A 19,230-nucleotide genomic window follows, 5' to 3' on the forward strand; every position below is an offset into this window, starting at 1 on the left:
ACAGATGTTTTGTTATACACTTGTATATTTCCTGTGTGTATTGGAACAACACACACAAAGAGGAAAAAAGGCAAATTTGACATCATTTCACACAATACCCCAAAAATGGACAGGATAAAATTGTTGGCACCCTCAACTTAAAAGGAACCTGTCCGCAGGATTGTGCACAGTAACCTACACACAGTGTCAGGTCGGTGCCATTATACTGATTACAATGATACCTTGGTTGATGAAATCCATCTTGTGGTTGGTTAAAGGGAACCTGTCACCCCCAAAATGGAAGGTGAGCATTCTGTAATGCTGTAGATAAGCCCCCGATGTAACCTGAAAGATGAGGGAAAAAAAGTTTAGATTATACTCACCCAGGGGCGGTCCCGGTACGATGGGTGTCGCGGTCCAGGGCCTCCCATCTTCTTACGATCACGTCCTCTTCTTGTCTTCACGCTGCAGCTCTGGCCCTCAACAGGGCCCTGTTGAGGGCAGAGCAAAGTACTGCAGTGCGCAGGTGCTGGGCCTCTCTGACCTTTTCCCTGCGCACTGCAGTACTTTGCTCTGCCCTCAACAGGGCAGACAATTGCGCCTGCGCCGGAGCCGCAGTGTGAAGACAAGAAGAGGACGTCATCCTATGAAGATGGGAGACCCCGGACCGCGACACCCATCGGACCGGACCGCAGCGGGACCGCCCATGGGTGAGAATAATCTAACCTCTTTTTCTCATCTTTCAGGATACATCAGGGGCTTATCTACAGCATTACAGAATGCTGTAGATAAGCCCCCGATGCCGGTGGGCTTAGCTCATCTTCGATTTTGGGGGTGACAGGTTCCCTTTAATCTGTATTTGTAGTTTTCAGTTTTGGAGATTTTGGTGCTTCGGGGCGGCCTGTGGCAGGGGGGCTTTATCTGGTGCTCTGCTTGCATACTGAACCTTATGGCTTATGACAGGTCACTGACCTGGCCCCTATTTTACATACTGCATAGAATATTGTGTGTGGGGAAAATAAACTTAACATTCATCACGCTTCAGCTGTAGAATGATATAATGGATAATATGCCTATATGCATTTATTATCTGGTCATGTAGTATTATTTACATCAAAATTGCGGTGACTGCGCAGTAGCATGTATCGCGTTCTGAAAACAAAGATTAAACAACCACAAGACGGATTTAATCAACCAAGGTATCTTATTAATCAGTATAACGGCGCCAACCTGACACTGTAGGTGCACAATCCTGCTGACAGGTTCCCATTAAGGTAAAGAGGGCAAGCCTACTGTTGGTGCCTAAGTAGGATCATATCAAGTAAAATGTAGATACGGTAACTTGGCACTCCAGAATAGTATGTGAAAGTGTCTTAATAAGGCTGGGTTCACATTGCGCTATGGCAGTCCGTTAGACGGACTACGTTACACCGCGGTGTAACGTCCTCTAATGCCGCCATAGACTCCAATGTCGGACGCATCGCTAGCGCACACCCACAATGGGTGTGCGCTAGCCATGTGCTGTCATTGAGTGACGGACCCTGAGACGCGGGCTGCAGTGTTTCCGGGTCCGTCACTGCTAGCGCAGATAGAGCATCTCCTAGCTCTATCTGCGCTAGTGATGTGACACATCGGCACTTGCGTTACAGCAGCCTGTTACCGTATGTGTTGAACAGGCTGCTGTAACGCAGTGTGAACCTAGCCTAAGTGCAGGCAATACATAGAAATGTTTCAGTCGCTTTGACCTTTGTCAGTATAGCTCCACATATGAAAAAATAAATTGTGGTGATTTTTTTTTTTTTGTGTGTGTGTGTGTGTGTGTGTGTGTGTAATGTTAACGTACTTGTATAATACAGTTTTGTTGTAGCTGTGATGTGCTTGTCTTTTCCTAGGACACATTGATAGTTTGGTCTGAAGCAGAAAACTATGACTTGGCTCTCAGCTTTCAAGAAAAAGCCGGCTGTGATGAAATATGGGAAAAGATTTGTCAGGTAATGTTGTGTGTCAGTCTTGTGTTTTTTTTTATATATATTTATTTTGGTTTATTTTCTGTTCATCTCCGCTGGTTTGACCTTTGTATTCCAGCATAAGTCATTGGAGACCAACACAGACTTGGGGCTTTTGTAGGTCACTTACAACTAAGTTGAGCCCAGGAAGTTTAAAGAATAATAATAATGCGCAGGTTGATTTGTGTGAAGTATTATGGATACAGCAGATATATTTGTGGGACTTAGAAACTGCGATGTGGCCAAAATCTGCACCAACCTCTGTTGTCATAAATCTGATGGCTTTATTGATGTCTGGGCCGTACAGTTTTGAAGTCTACCTAAAACAATGCAAATTGTCTCTTCAGAGAGGAAGAGAACTTTGAACTGTGGTGCCACCTATTTTTGGCTTTTATCTGAAGTCATATTGCAAGGCTTCTTAACGGGTCAATATTGACCTGTAGGATTACTACTTCCAAAAGCGTGGTGCACGAGTTTAAGTCCTCTTCCTCTTCGAAGAGGCAATTTGCATATTAAATTTCCCAGAGGAGCATGCGAAGCATTTAAGTCTCCTCATACTGGCATGCTAGACCTGGCATGTCACTCTCCACAAGGAGAAACCTTAATCCTTAGATGCCTAAAACAGTGTAACTAAAGCACTATTATTTGCTGTAAAATGTCACATTTGAGTGCAGTTTTTCACGGTTTTCCATTGTTGGGCTCCTAGTAGCGGGATTCTCCGTTCTTGTCCACGGTTATAAGCTCGCCTCTCCTGCCCAATCTGCCCTTCATTACACAGACCTCTCAAGTCAGTGGGCCCTGTGTAAACACTGTTCAGTCACTTCTGCTAGTTATGTCCCCAAATTGAGACTGGTATGGTTTTATATATTTATAGGTCCAAGGAAAAGACCCCTCTGTGGAAGTCACACAAGACCCCATTGATGAATCGGAGGAGGAACGCTTTGAGGAGATGCCTGACACAAGCAGCTTGATTGATCTTCCCACTTGTGAACTCGGTAAACTTGAAGAGATTGCTGACCTTGTTACCTCAGTCCTATCATCACCCATCCGTAGAGAGAAGCTCGCACTCGCCCTGGAGAATGAGGGCTATATAAAGAAACTGCTGCAGCTCTTCCAAACCTGCGAGAATCTGGATAATGCCGAAGGTTTGCATCACTTGTATGAGATTATCCGGGGGATCTTGTTTCTCAATAAAGCGACTCTGTTTGAGGTGATGTTTTCGGACGAGTGTATTATGGATGTTGTGGGCTGCTTAGAGTACGACCCAGCCTTGGCCCAGCCAAAGAGACATCGGGAGTTCCTGACCAAAACGGCAAAGTTCAAGGAAGTAATCCCCATAACAGACTCCGAACTTAGGCAAAAGATTCACCAAACATACAGGGTACAGTACATTCAAGATGTCATCTTGCCCACGCCATCAGTCTTTGAAGATAATTTTCTCTCTACGCTTACGTCTTTCATTTTCTTCAACAAAGTGGAGATAGTCAGCATGCTGCAAGTAAGTAATGTCCCTAAGCACGGAGACCGCGCACCCCTCCCGGCTCATCTTGTTTCTTATTTTGTATGTTTCTCACTGGATCAATGCTAGTTCCAGGCCTCTGTCATTTCATCAGTGATGCCCCAAGGCCTCTTGAACTTGCACTGCCTTTGGGAACAGATGTTTAGCAGTCATTATCAGAAACTGTGTTTATTGTTTTGTACGATTGTAGTGCTTGGTAAAGGTGGGAGAATATCTTGTTTGCACGGTAGCTCTAGCCAACAGACTGCAGTCACATGACTCTTTTTAGATATATATTTTTTTAAGTCAAGACGTCCACCCATAGACTATATAGATGTGATGTAGCAATGTTAGAGACACTTGCAGCCCCAGCTGAAATATGAAGAACCTGTGTGTATCGGCAGAACAGGACACTTGTATGCCATTAGAGTAGCGCGCACATACACGCGCTCGTCCGCTGCTCTGTTCGTTCTGTGGGTCTGCCGAGTGCTGCATTTGGCTTTTCTGCCCTCATTGATGGTGAATGGAGCTGTGATTGGGCATCTGACCTGCAGCTCCTTTATGGATAAAAATTCTCCTGTCTGCTGATCGGTCCGGGTTACCCCCGATCAGCAAGGTATCGATCCTGGCTGTGAGAAGGTGATAACTTGTTTTCACTGGACAACATCTTATTCATTGCAAACAACACCACAGTTTTTAGTAAGGCCCCTTTCACACATCAGTTTTATGCCGTCAGTCACAATCCGGCGAATTAAAAAAAACCAAAATGATCCAGCAAAAGTTGCCGCCGGATCCGTTTTTTTCTCATAGACTTGTATTAGCGACTGATTGCCTGACGTTTCATCTGTTTTTCGCCGATCCGTAGAAAATTGTTTATCCAGTGGCTGGAGAAAAGGGACGTAGTAACATTTTTTGTGTCCGAAAAAACGGACATCGACGGATCTGACGCCGTCCGTTGTTTGCTAGAATGGAAGCCTATGGCTACTTTCACACTTCTGTCGGTACGGGGGCCGTCTCAAACCGTCAGCCCGATGTACCGACGGACGTTGTGCAAATATTGCACGACGTGGGCAGCGGATGCAGTTTTCAGACGCATCCGCTGCCCATTATGAGTTCCGGAGAAGAGGGGCGGAGTTCCGGCCGCGCATGCGCGGTCGGAAATGGCAGACCCATCGCACAAAAAACGTGACATTGAACGGTTTTTGTGATGACTGTCCGCCAATTACCGACGCATCCAGTGCACGAAGTATGGAACATGTGTCCGTACGTCGCGATGCGTCAGTAATACAAGTCTATGTGCAAAGAACGCATCCTGCGGGCAACTTTGCAGGATGCGTTTTTTTCACAGAACGATGTATTGCAACGTCTTTATAAAGACGGAAGTGTGAAAGTAGCCTATGGCGCCGGGTCCGTCAAATGGTGGAATCCGGCGACGGATTCCTTTTTTTTTTTTTTTTTTTTTTTTTAACTGAGCATGCTCCGATATTTATTTATTTATTTTTAAGGATCCTATTAGCAGGATCAGCTAGTCGGAGCCGTTGCATCAGTTTTTCACAATCTGCGACAGATCACTTTTTTTCAAAATTCGACGGATTGTGACTGATGGCTAAAAACTGATGTGTGAAAGCAGCCAAAGATATCCCTGTCCCACAAAGGACAATTCTCAGGGTGAAGCTGCTGCCAAGCGGGCATGAATGGCCATCCATATAGGGCAAAGCCAGCTGACAGTGTGCTAGAATGGTAGCAGCTTGTTACGAGCATCCCTACACTCTGGTCTATAGATAACCCCATGGTAAAGGCGGAGATCTCCAAATCCTCTGCAAATTCTACATATAACTATTTTAAATATCCCACAATTATTCGGTATGGACCATTAGAGCAGAGCATTCATTTAAGATTGCGCCTCAAAAAAAAAAAGTGTTTACTTTCCTCTTAGGAGAGCTCTCATTGGGGAAATATACAGTACTGAAAACTGAACAAGAAGTCGCAGCACAGATGCCGCAAAACCATTATGAATAAGGATATTTTGTTTGTTTTTTTTTTTGTTTTTTTTCCTGGTTTATCTGCCCAGTGATGCATCATACTTGCAGTTTGTACTATCTCTCCCAAAGAAGCTACTGGGCTATAAGTATACGGGCAGGAGACAGAACTGTTTTCTGCCACACGGTAACTTGCAGTAGCTGTGCAATCGCCATCAGTAATGGAGTGCAGTGCATACCGTCCAATCTTCGTCATTATACAGGCAGTTCTGGTGACTGAGGGAACCTAAAGGTGTGTAATTCCCAGGGGAGGCCACCACTTCATCGCATGACCCGAATGAGAAGGATACCATGAGCTTTCAGATAGAAAGGAGCAACTTCATAAGGTGATACTTGCTGACTTGTATATGTAAGTGAGGCCAGTGACAAGACTAAAATAAAAAAACAAACGCTGAACTAATGCAACGTTATAAAATCTTACCTCCTTACGGCGTTCCAACAGGTCAGTACAGCCATGAGTGAACTGCCTCAGCTACTGTACGGTATGCAGTTGTGTGGGTTTTTCTATTCTTTTGCAAGTAGTCATGAAAAGTTTGTTATAGTCAAGATCCGTGTACTGTGTACGAGGTTTTCTAAGGTGAGAGAAGAATGTGACAAACAAAGCCTGCGGACATCCAGGGATTATGTAACCTGATTGCTGCAATTACTGGGCAGGCAGCATGTCCAGTAATGAATACAATGTACACTCCTTCCTACCGCCTCACCCATGCATGAGCCTCAAAGTATTAAAAAATCATAAGTAGAGTTCCCTCAGTGATCAGCTCACAGCGCTGATCCTAGCAGTGGGGGCCGGCAACTTTGGGGCCCTGGGTTCCCATCTAAAGCTTTAAAAACTGCAGGCAACCTCATTCATATAATGTGAAGGGGAAACTGCTAAACCAAGTGCTTCCTAACCAGTCTTTGGATTTTTGGGGGGTCCCAGAGGTTGGATTTCCCCTCTATCTAGATATCACCAAAACTATCCCCCACCCAGGATGCCTCCACCTGTCTCTATAGTGTCTCCCACGTGAGTATACAAGAACTCTGAGCTTGCCGTGTATTGGGTAATGGGAAGGAACGTTGCTGTCAAAGTCTGTGATATTTCGGGAGTTGTCAGATGTCGTCTCTTAGCTTCTCAGTGACTTACACTTCCCGATCACCAACCCAGCTTACACTCTTGGGGGTGCACGAAAATGAGAGATGCAGCTTTATTGATTCCTCACTAGGAATGGAGCGGATTCCTCCATGTAGTGGTGTTACCACTTCTAGCCACATCTCCATAATAATCATGGACTAAAAAATTACCAAGGGATGTCCTCCAGTCACTGGAACTGCACGTCGCGTCCTTCCACTAAAAAGTACATGGACTCTGATAAATGTTGCTTTATTCTCCTAAGAGAGGACTTGTCACCAGATCAAAAGTTGACTGAATAAAAAAAAATAAATAAAAATACTCAGGTGCAGTGGAAATCCAATAAGAGGAAAAACTAGTCACTTTTAGGGTGTGTGCCCACTATGAGGAACTGCTGCGACCAGATGTTACAGAATAGCAGATGGGAACTCCCGTGTCCACTGTACATCCACAGACTCTGGTGGACCACCTGCGGACACTACAGACCGCAGAATGTCAGTTTCTCTTGTGGAGAGGCGAGACTCCGCAGAGAAATGACATGAATAGGATGTATTGGATGCTGTAAATCTACGCGGTTCAGTGAACACATGCGGATTCACCTGTGTTCAGTAGACTGCAGCGAACATGCTGCTAGTTCCGGATCGTGGGCACCTGATCTTTAAATGGATTTTTCGGGGAATAAAAACCAAAAAACTTGCACTCTACTATTGGAAAATATCTGCCAGTGGGGAAAATGAATAGGCCATCTCTAGACTCTCGAGTCGTAGAAAAGGGCCAAACCTCTTCAGTTACTCGGTGCACGGATGTCTTGATATTAGGACAGTCTTCCTTGCATGTGGAGAGAACAGAATTTTTGGGCGTAAAAATAATGGCCATAAGGTGAAAAAAATCCAGCTGAATATAAGCACAGTTTGGTTTCAAGAATTGCTGCAATATTAGCTTTTTTTTTTTTTCCTCGTTATTTTTGTATGTTTTTTTACGTACAATAATAACAAAATATCAGAGCATCCCTATAACCCAAGTCCTCAATTATAACCATTCTGCCACTTAGAATATTGCAGGATGGAGCCTGGTCTCCATCCTGAAGATGGGGGAGACCCTGTGTTCACCTGGGAACCCCTTTAATTGCTATAAAAACGCATGAGTGGAGCGCTGAATTACCCTTTACTCCGTGGGTGAATGCAGCACAAATTTCCCTGGAAAAATAGCAGCATTTTGCTGACCGTATCCATTCTTTTCTGTATCTAGCCCTTTTAATCTTACTGTTTTGTGTTTTGGAGAAGTAAGAATCGGTAACTACAGTCTTGACGTTATTCCTTCACTGCAGGAAGATGAAAAGTTTTTGTCAGAAGTTTTTGCACAGTTGACGGATGAAGCCACAGATGAGGATAAAAGACGGGAACTGGTAAGGGATGTCCTAAGTCTAAGGTCCTTCATGCCGAAACGAGCAGCCTGTGACAGGAGCGGCTAGGTGGGGGTGGGTGTAAAGGGGTAGCCGCTTCCTGACAGTAATTCTAGTAAACACTAGTGTCAGTTTAGGCTCTGCCTCTTCTCAAATGGTAAAAGAGCAGCTGGTTTCTATCCATCTGCAGAGCAAAGGGAAGTGTCGCTGTAAGGCCATGCTCACACGGTGAGTATTTGGCTGTTTTTACATCAGTATCTGTAAGTCAAAATCAAAAGTGGGTGACAAATGCAGAAGTGGTGACGTGTTTCTATTCCACTTCTCTGATTGTTACACTCCTGGTTTTGACTTACAAATTCCAATGTAAAATACTGACCGTGTGAATGTGGCATTAAAGAAAAACTATATATATTTCCTCCCCTCCACAATTGCACTCTACTTTTATTAGTAGTGTGCCTGTAAAGACTGCTTCCAATCAGCTTCAGTGACTCGCTTGCCTTACTACCGGCATCAGCAATGGAGGCCGTTATTCCAGTGACAAGGCAGGTGAGCACGTAGGCCGCTGATCGCAAGCAGTCAGCATCTGACCGTGCCCGCCTAAGACCAGAGGGACTGAATGCTGCTGTTTGGTTCCTTCTCTTTACAGATATAATCCACCTTAAGAACACCTAATCCTCTCCATATAAACTTGTATTTATTTATTTTTGCAGGTAAATTTTTTTAAGGAATTCTGTGCATTTTCACAGACATTACAGCCTCAAAATAGAGATGCTTTTTTTAAGACATTGGCAAATTTAGGAATTCTTCCTGCCCTGGAAATTGTCATGGTATGTAACCCATTCAGATTTACTGTAATACATGTTCTTCTATGTGCAGTGCCTCACTCTCTGTCTCTAACTCACTCTGTTCTTCTGGGACTGTGGGATCTATGGGTGTTGGGTCCCCAAATCTAACCGTTATAATAGGATGACTACAGTTGTGCTCAAAAGTTTGCATACCCCGGCAGAATATTTACTTTTGTGGCCTTTTTTTTTTTTTTTAGAGAGAATATGAATGATAACACCAAAACTTTCTCCACTCATGGTTAGTGGTTGGGTGAAGCCATTTATTGTCAGACTACTGTGTTTTCTCATTTTAAATCATAAATGCATCCCAAAACATCCAAATGACCCTGATCAAAAGTTCACATACCCTGGTGATTTTGGCTTGATAACATACACTGAAGTTGACACAAATGGGTTTGAATGGCTACTAAAACTAAAGGTAACATCCTCACCTGTGACCTGTTTGCTTGTATTCAGTGTGTGTGTGCATAAAAGCTGAGTGAGTTTCTGGGATCCAGACAGACTCTTGCATCTTTCATGCAGCCACTGACTTTTCTGGACTGTGAGTCATGGGGAAAGCAAAAGAATTGTCAACAGATCTACAGGAAAAGGTAGTTGAACTGTATGAAACAGGAAAGGGATACAAAAAGATATCCAAGGAATTGATAATGCCAGTCAGCAGCGCTCAAACTGTGATTAACAAATGGAAAATCAGGGGCACTGTAAAAACAAAACCACGGTCAGGTAGACCAACAATAATGTCATCCACAACTGCCAGGAAAATTGTTCGGGATGCAAAGAAAAACCCACAAATAACATCAGCTGAAATACTGAACTCTCTGAAAACAAGCAGCGTGGCTGTTTCAAGATGCACAATAAGGAGGCACTTGAAGAAAAATGGGCTGCATGGTGGAGTCACTAGAAGAAAGCCATTACTGCGCAAATGCCTCAAAGTATCTTTCCTACAGCACAGAGACAAGCCTCAAAAGTTCTGGAACAAGGTAATTTGGAATGATAAGACCAAAATTGAACTTTTTGGCCACAATCATAAATGTTACATTTGGAGAGACGTCAGGAAGGTCTATGATGAAAGGAACACCATTCCTACTGTAATGTTTTGTGGGATGTGAGCTACAGATACACAGGAAACTTGGTCAGGGTTGAAGGAAAGATGAATGCAGCATGTTATCAGTAAATACTTGGGGCAAATTTGCACTCATCAGCCCGGAAGCTGTGTATGGGACGTACTTGGACGTTCCAACATGACAACGATCCAAAACACAAGGCCAATCACCTGTCATTGGCTACAGCAGAACAAAGTGAAGGTTGTGGAGTGGCCATCTCAGTCTCCTGACCTCAATATCATTGAGCCACTCTGGGGAGATCTCAAGCGCGCAGTTCATGCTAGACAGCCCAGAAATTTACAGGAACTGGAGACTTTTGCCAAGAAGAGTGGGCAGCTTTACCATCTGAGAAAATAAAGAACCTCATCCACAACTACCACAAAAGACTTCAAGCTGTCATTGATGTTAGAGGGGGCAATACACGGTATTAAGAAATGGGGTATTGATCAGGGTCATTTGGATGTTTTGGGTTGTCATTATGATTTAAAAAGAGAAAACAGAGTAGTTTGACAATAAATGGCTTCACCCAACCACTAACCATGAGTGGAGAAAAAGTTTTCGCGTTATCATTCATATTCTCTGAAAAAGGCCAAGAAAGCAAAATTTTTGCCGGGTATGTAAACTTCTGAGCACAACTGTAAAAGAGTGATGAAATGTAAGGAATGTAAAGTCCAATGTTTTCCAAATAATGAGCTGACACAAAAGGATTTTAGGCGGTTTACACACAAGATGAATTTGTAGTGGAGTTTATAAAATCTCATCCACGTGAAATGGGGGAGGGGGATGCACTGTAAGGCCCATTATGAGTGTTTTTTTTCTGCTGCATATTTTCGCTGCGTCAAACGGAAAATCCGTTAGTAAAAAATGCACTTTTATTTTTATTTTTTTATATATACCGTATTTTTCGGACTATAAGACGCACCAGACCATAAGGCGCACCCCAAATTTGGGGTGAAAATTGCAGAAAAAAAGATTTTTTTATAAGATGGGGGTCCGTCTTATTGTCCGAATTTACAGTATCTTACCTGAGGGCTGGCGGTGGCAGAGCAGGGTCACAGGAGGCATGGTGTCGGCAGAGGTGGGGTGATGCGGTACGGCGTGCACCTTAGCAGGGTCCCTTCCTGCTTAGGTGGGCGACGCCACGGCCTGGTGTCCATGGGAGGGTTGCAGCAGTGGTTACCGGCAGAGGTGCTGGGATGAGGAGGTGCTGGGATGAGGAGGTGCTGGGATGAGGAGGTGCTGGGATGAGGAGGTGCTGGGATGAGGAGGTGCTGGGATGAGGAGGCGCAGTGAGAGGTATGGCGTCAGAGGGGTCCCTTTCCCCGGTGAGGTGATGCAGCAGCCCGGTAAGCAGCAGAGCCGGGTGAATCCTGTTGTTAGCGGTGGTGGCGGCCATCTTCCCGAGGTCGCGGGTGCGCAGATGAAGCGCTCTGCTTCCCGGGGCTTCAGGAAAATGGCAGCGGGATGCCGTGCGTGTGCAGACGGCATCCCGCGGCCATTTTCCTGAAGCCCCGGGAAGCAGAGCGCTTCATCTGCGCACGCGCGGCCTCCGGAAGATGGCCGCCACCACCGCTAACAACAGGATTCACCCGGCTCTGCTGCTCACCGGGCTGCTGCATCACCTCACCGGGGAAAGGGACCCCGCTCACTGCGCCTCCTCATCCCCGCACGTCTGCCACCACACCTCTGCCACCGTACCTCTGCCGCCACGGTAAGCCTGCATTGCGACTATTAGACGCACCCCCCATTTCCCCCCCTTTTTTGGGGGGGAAAAAGTGCGTCTTGTAGTCCGAAAAATACGGTGTATGTATGTATATATATATATATATATATATATATATATATATATATATATATATATATATATATATATATATATATATATATATATATATATATATATATATATATATATATATATGTTTTTGTTTTTTTAAGCGGTGTATCAAAAACAAAGCCACTCTATTTGAAATGTGACTTGCAAAAGAGACGCAAACCGCAACATCAAAAACATGAGACAAGTAAAAAGAAAAAAAAGCAATGAAAAAAAAGTAAATTTACTTAATAAATGCAAAAAATCTGCTACATTAAAAACTCATCATGGGAACGTAGCCTAAATTCGCCATCACTGAGGACTTGACATCCCCCTATAAATTCACTTATGCTGTAGATATTCACCGTGGTGGTATAGGCACACTAGCTGCAATAATATCTTAGTGGCTGCGGATATTGCGGCGCTGAATTTGTGTATCTTATTATGGGTGATTTGTGAAGTCCCATCAGGTGCTGTCGTGACTTCTATTTGTATTGCTCTAGCTACCGTATATACTCGAGTATAAGCCGAGATTTTCAGCCCAAATTTTTGGGCTGAAAGTGCCCCTCTCTGCTTATACTCGAGTCACGGTCGGCGGTGGGGTCGGCGGGTGAGGGGGAGAGGGCGCTGAGGCATACTCACCTAGTCCCGGCGCTCCTGGCGCTCCCCCTGCCTGTCACACTGTCTTCGGTGCCGCAGCTCTTCCCCTGTTCAGCGGTCACGTGGGACCGCTCATTAGAGAAATGATTATGGACTCCACTCCCATAGGGGTGGAGCCGCAAATTCATTTCTCTAATCAGCGCGGTGCCGGTGACCGCTGACAGAGGAAGAGCTGCGGCACCCGAAGACAGTGTGACAGGCACCGGACGCTGAGGAGCTGCAAGCAAGAGAGGTGAGTGTGTGTTGTTTTTTTTTTTTTTTTTTATTGCAGCAGCAGCACCAGCGTTATATATGGCACAGATTTATGTGGAGTATCTATGGGGCAACGGTGCAGAGCACTATATATGGCACAGATTTATATGGCACATCTATGGGGCAGCGGTGCAGAGCACTATATATGGCACAGATTTATATGGCACATCTATGGGGCAACAATGAACAGTGCAGAGCATATATGGCACAGCTTAATAAGGAGCATCTATGGGGCAATAATGAACAGTGCAGAGCATATATGGCACTGCTTTATATGGAGCATCTATGGGGCCATAATGAACGGTGCAGAGCATTGTATATGGGGCATCTATGGGGCCATAATGAATGGTGCAGAGCAATGGCACAGCTTTATAAGGAGCATCTATGGGGCCATAATGAACGGTGCAGAGCATCCTATATGGCACAGCTATATATGGAGCATCTATGGGGCAATAATCAACCGTATGGAGCATTATATATGGCACAGCTTTATATGGAACCTCCTTTGGGGCAATAATGAACGGTATAGAGCATCTATTTTTATTTTTGAAATTCACCGGTAGCTGCTGTATTTTCCACCCTAGGCTTATACTCTTGTCAATAAGTTTTCCCAGTTTTTTGTGGCAAAATTAGGGGGGTCGGCTTATACTCGAATATATACGGTAATTAATATTGACCTGCTCTTTCTAGGGTATGGACGACTTGCAAGTTAGAGCAGCTGCAACCGATATATTTTCATATCTGGTAGAATTTAGTCCATCTATGGTCCGGGAGTTTGTCATGCAGGAGGCTCAGCAGAGCGATGATGTAAGTAGACTGTTCTATATATGAAGGCAATCTGAAGTGCAGCCGAGTATATTGCTGCCTTAATAGCATTCTGTCCCTTTTACCGCTTCACTTTTTATATATAGGAATTGCATAAATATGTTGCATAATATATACATCCTATTGATAACCTGCGTCCTGCCAGCTCTTAGACCTGCTGGTAGTCCGGACATCAGACCAGCATACGGGGAGTCCTGCCCGATCTCTGCCATGAATTGCCCAACAGATCCTCATGGGAATTGGCCCGAATTATTTGTCCGTGTTTCTAATTTGCTTGCTTTCTATTTTGATCCATTGTCAGAATGAACTTGCTGCAGATTTTGTGCTGTTGATTATACCACATTTTACACACATTAAATACTACTTATTAACCTTTAAACTTGCTGCAGACATCACTCAGTATAGTGTACTCCCATTTCTGTTTTCATCTCTAACATGATTTGTTCTTTTTCGTCAGCAGGACATTCTGTTGATAAATGTTGTGATTGAGCAGATGATTTGTGATACCGACCCCGAGCTTGGAGGAGCGGTACAATTGATGGGACTACTACGAACCCTCATAGATCCTGAGAACATGTTAGCAACAGCTAATGTAAGAACATGCAAATGGGTAAAAGCATCACATTTTTTTTTTTTTTTTCCCAGTAATTTAAAATTTTTTGCAAACGAGGTGTAGTTCACACATATGTAACAAACTTGCTCATGTACGTTATGGCAGGCATAAGTGTTTTCTATGAAACCTGTGTACTAGGTACGTGGCTTTATTATGGATACACAAATGGCAAGAAAGTCTGAAGTCTATAGCTCTTAATGCTTGTTGTGATACGGGCAGGATTTTTTTAAGTGTCACCATGTATGTATTATTGATACATCTAATATTTTGTTTTCTTTTTTGGTTAACAGAAAACTGAAAAAAGCGAGTTCTTGAATTTCTTCTACAACCATTGTATGCAAGTGCTCACTGCACCGCTCCTGGCCAACACATCGGAAGATAAACCAGATAAAGGTATGGTAGCAGTGACTACTGCATATCCCGGCTTATACTGAACTTCATGGCAGGGTTTTTTTCCCCCCATTCTGTTTAGCCCCTTCACTTCAGGGCAACTTTTCGGTTTTGCTCTTTAGTGGTTTCATCTTCCTCACTACTCCTTTTGCTGTACAATCTACTGAATAAGAAAGGAAAACTTCCAAATGAGGATAAAATGGTGACAAGTATGCAATTCCATCGCTGTTTTTGGAGGTTTTATTTTTATGGTTTTCAGTGTATGTTTAAAAATGACCTGGAAATCTGATTCTCCAGGTTAGTATGATCACAGCGATAGTGGACTGGCTTTTTTTTTTTTTTTTTTTTTTTAATTCAGGCAATGAAGCATTGCAGTATATAGTGAATACCGCAGTCCTCGCTGAAGCTCCGCATGTTGCTGAGCTTTACAGGAGGACCAAGATGGCAGTGATGGGGAAGGGCCCTTTAGGCGGCTGTCACAGTAACCCATCAGTGCTCTGTCATTTATATGCTGCTGTCAGATTGACATTGCCATCTAAATGGACAGATGCTGGCTCCATTCTTGTAGTGACAGATGTACAGTTATGTCTATATGAAGGGTTTTCTGGCCATTTACATAAAACAAAACCGTAAGAATTTATTCAGAAATAAGTCATTCTGCTCTTGCTGTTTTTTTTTTTTTTTTTTTTTATGTTCTTTCCCTCTCAAAGTATCGACAGGTTACAAGCAGGACTTTGGAGTCAGTAAGCCAAACCACCGACTCTGACTTCTTAATTTCCCTGACTTCCAACTCCGACCCCAGAGCCCTGGTCACTACTGACATGTAGATAAAGTGCAGCACAGATTCATCTCATCTACGACTCCACAGCCCTGGTCACTACTGACATGTGCATAAAGTGCAGCACAGATTCATCTCATCTACGACTCCACAGCCCTGATCACTACTGACATGTGCATAAAGTGCAGCACAGATTCATCTCATCTACGACTCCACAGCCCTGATCACTACTGACATGTGCATAAAGTGCAGCACAGATTCATCTCATCTACGACTCCACAGCCCTGGTCACTACTGACATGTAGATAAAGTGCAGCACAGATTCATCTCCTCTACGACTCCACAGCCCTGGTCACTACTGACATGTGCATAAAGTGCAGCACAGATTCATCTCATCTACGACTCCACAGCCCTGATCACTACTGACATGTGCATAAAGTGCAGCACAGATTCATCTCATCTACGACTCCACAGCCCTGGTCACTACTGACATGTAGATAAAGTGCAGCACAGATTCATCTCCTCTACGACTCCACAGCCCTGGTCACTACTGACATGTGCATAAAGTGCAGCACAGATTCATCTCATCTACGACTCCACAGCCCTGATCACTACTGACATGTGCATAAAGTGCAGCACAGATTCATCTCATCTACGACTCCACAGCCCTGATCACTACTGACATGTGCATAAAGTGCAGCACAGATTCATCTCATCTACGACTCCACAGCCCTGGTCACTACTGACATGTAGATAAAGTGCAGCACAGATTCAGCTCAACTAACAGCCGAGATCTTTAGATTAGGAACAGAACAGACATTTTATAATATATTTAACTTTCCCAAATTATTATGGAAGCATTTAAATCACATCCTGCACCGAACTACTGAACCCAATGTATTATATATTGTCAGACTTGGTCCACTTTATATCGACTCCACCAAAATGGACACAGATTCAGACTCCACAGCACTGGTGACAAGTGAAACCCATCTGACTCTTCCAATGTCTCATGTGAAGACAAAGGAGATCATATAAGCAATTTCTAAAGAGTAAATATTTTTGCCATTTTTATGAGGTAATGCCTGAAGGCTGCGAACGTACAGCTTTTTAGAGGCGATCCACTTACATCCCCCGTCTGTAGCCGGTGGTGCTGTGGAGTCAGGCAGGTAATGGGGTCACTCATGTACATCCGTCAGTGCTTGCTGCTGGGCTACACGTGTACTGTCTGTCACTGTAGTTTTACTAGACTGTGAACTGCTATACTAACTGGGGGGAAGTGAGATCAGCAGGTTTCGGCTTCTCCATCTACGTGCAGCATAAAGTATACCAGAGACCTGAGCCCAGCACTTATTGTGCATTGCCTTTTCTGACCTTACTGATTAGCTGCAGTCTTATTTGTGACCGCTGGGCTGGCCTTGCAGCCATCGCTGATTTGATCGCTTTCATCCTATACTGTGCATGGGGTGAGTAGCTGTCAGTCAGCGGGCGGGGGGCACAGGTTCAGAAATATAGGACCCTGTGTGCTTATTTAGAGGACGTGAGGGCTGCCATATAAGAAAGTGTGGTAAAGCGACCCAGTGATCACAATCCGTGCTCGGGACACTTTTTACTGATGTTAAGTAGGAAAAGATAATTCTTAGTGACTAATTTCTCTTCATTTTTTTCTTTCGCCTTTAGATTCTAGCATCGGACCTACGAAGAGCAGCACGATTTGTCCAGGTAACTGTATTTTGTGCCTGTACACACCTTAACGCAGATTCACGTGAAGGTGATTGTGGAGGATGCTGGGGAGTGGGGTGATAAGGGTCCTCAACACTTGTCTGATGCCAGCTATGTTAGTGGCCGGAGTTCAGCTGTTAACTATTCAAATGCCAATCTCTGGCAGCGGTGTTTAAAAGCACAGATGGGTAACTATGGCAGCAGTTTTGGTCCCATGAAGCTCCGCCACAGACTGAACTTCTTAGGAGACGGGATTGATTTTTACAATATTGTGCAATACTATTCTATAACAGTATATAATACAAGGCCAGGGTGATGTGTAGTGACTTCTGAGTATCATGACCCATTGAAGCACAATAAGCGCAAAATGGCCCCTGTCCATTCAGCCCGCTCTCCACACTTCTCCCCAGCTCCATTTTTTTTTTTTTTAACAGGAACGGCGAGTGCCACCTTCTTTTTCACCTTTTCATAAACCATTACCATGTGTTTTTCTTGGTGAGCAATCCAGTCCCTGGTGCATACAGGTGCGGACCCATTTGACTGCACAGGAACTTAAATATCAGTATTTGATGTTGGTGCCGCATTTGTTCCCTTTTGCTTATACTTGGTGACTGCAGACTTGTAGTTTAGACCGAACAGCCCCTTCACCACTTAGCAATTTTCCGTTTTTTTGCGTTTTCTTTTTTTGCTCCCCTTCTCAGAACCATAACTGTTTTTATTTTTCCATCAAAGTGGCCTTGAGAGGGCTTGTTTTTTTGCGGGGCCAGTTGTACTTTTGAACTACACCATTAATTTTCTCCTACGCCTCATTGGGGGACACAGGACCATGGGTGTTCTGCTGCTGCCACTAGGAGGACACTAAGTAAACACAGAAAGAATAGCTCCTCCCCTGCAGTATACGCCCTCCTGCTGGCTCTCAGCTCCTCCCCTGCAGTATACGCCCTCCTGCTGGCTCTCAGCTCCTCCCCTGCAGTATACACCCTCCTGCTGGCTCTCAGCTCCTCCCCTGCAGTATACGCCCTCCTGCTGGCTCTCAGCTCCTCCCCTGCAGTATATGCCCTCCTGCTGGCTCTCAGCTCCTCCCCTGCAGTATACGCCCTCCCGCTGGCTCTCAGTGAACCAGTTCTTGCTTAGTGTCTGTAGGAGGCACTTGGGTCTGTTTCAGACCCCACCGTTTTTATTTAAATTTTTGATTTTTTGTTCTATTTTTTTCCTTTAACGGAGCGAATGGGGGCGACGGATCCTTTCTAGGCTCCGATCTCCCCCGAACCATCAACAGGCAAGTACGTGGAGCGTTCCTCCCGTATCCTTTCCAGCAATGTTGGATGCCGGCCCTGAGCTCACCTTACGGGCGACTGTTCCTTCGCGTTCCGATCTCCCCCCTCCATAGCAGGCGACCACATGGAGTAGCCCTCCATCTACCTCTCCTGGAGCCAGGTGCATAGCCGGACATGATATATATGGCGTCCGTGCAGCCCCCTCTGCATCACCACTGATATAGCGGATGACGCATGGCGGCAGAAGCTCTCCACCCCCTCCCTGACTATGGCGACGGTGGATTGAGCACCGGCCCACCGCATCTACCGTGAGTACACTGCGGGGGCCGAGGCGCTTGGGGGGTCCTGGTCCCCGGGGTATGGGAGGTCCGCACCTTAAGCCTGTGTCAGTGGGTGGTCCTTAGTGCGGCAACCCCACGAAGGAGTGCAGCTAATGATGGCGCCAATAGCGGTCGCGGCGCTGTAGGCCGCAACCGCAGAGAAGAAAAAAAAAATTCCCTCAATACAGGCTGGCGTTTTGACCACGCCCACCGGCAGTTAGCCCCACCCACTTTTTCTGTTGCTTTTCGTTCCCTGTGATGAGCTCCCACTTCCTGGTCTCGGCGGCCATCTTGGGACACCCACAGCCCTGATGCTGCAGCACTGCTCCAGCGTTTCCTATCACAGCCCTCAGGACTAGCGGTTTTCTCTACCTACACTGCGGACCTGCCCTGGGGACTCAAGACACAGGACCTGGGTAAGCTGCAGACACACAGCTTAACCCTTCCCCTGCTATTAAGAGCTTTCCTCCAGGCTTTACTATGTCTCAACCAAAGCCTCACAAAAAGTCTGGGAAAACCCACACTGTATTTTTCGCTGCATGTACCTCTTGTAAGGTATCATTACCCCGGGGTCACAATACTGCATTGTGCACAGCT

The 19,230-nt window shown here is 45.0% G+C and overlaps 1 protein-coding gene across 4 annotated transcripts in view; it reads left to right on the forward strand.

Moving 5' to 3' along the window:
* Positions 1–19,230, forward strand: part of PPP4R3B (protein phosphatase 4 regulatory subunit 3B) — a 47,409-nt gene that overhangs the window by 12,822 nt on the left and 15,357 nt on the right. The window contains exons 3-10 of one of the 4 annotated variants that reach the window (XM_077282773.1): positions 1,872–1,970; positions 2,860–3,483; positions 7,961–8,038; positions 8,746–8,862; positions 13,399–13,515; positions 13,991–14,125; positions 14,437–14,539; positions 16,995–17,036. In XM_077282773.1, the coding sequence (XP_077138888.1) occupies positions 1,872–1,970; positions 2,860–3,483; positions 7,961–8,038; positions 8,746–8,862; positions 13,399–13,515; positions 13,991–14,125; positions 14,437–14,539; positions 16,995–17,036 (1,315 nt within the window). Of the gene's footprint in view, positions 1–1,871; positions 1,971–2,859; positions 3,484–7,960; positions 8,039–8,745; positions 8,863–13,398; positions 13,516–13,990; positions 14,144–14,436; positions 14,540–16,994; positions 17,037–19,230 lie in introns of all 4 variants that reach the window. The other 3 variants (XM_077282774.1, XM_077282771.1, XM_077282772.1) reach the window with 3 other exon arrangements.

The sequence above is a fragment of the Ranitomeya variabilis genome, chromosome 2 (assembly GCF_051348905.1).
Source record: "Ranitomeya variabilis isolate aRanVar5 chromosome 2, aRanVar5.hap1, whole genome shotgun sequence".
In the NCBI taxonomy this organism is placed as follows: Eukaryota; Metazoa; Chordata; class Amphibia; order Anura; family Dendrobatidae; genus Ranitomeya; species Ranitomeya variabilis.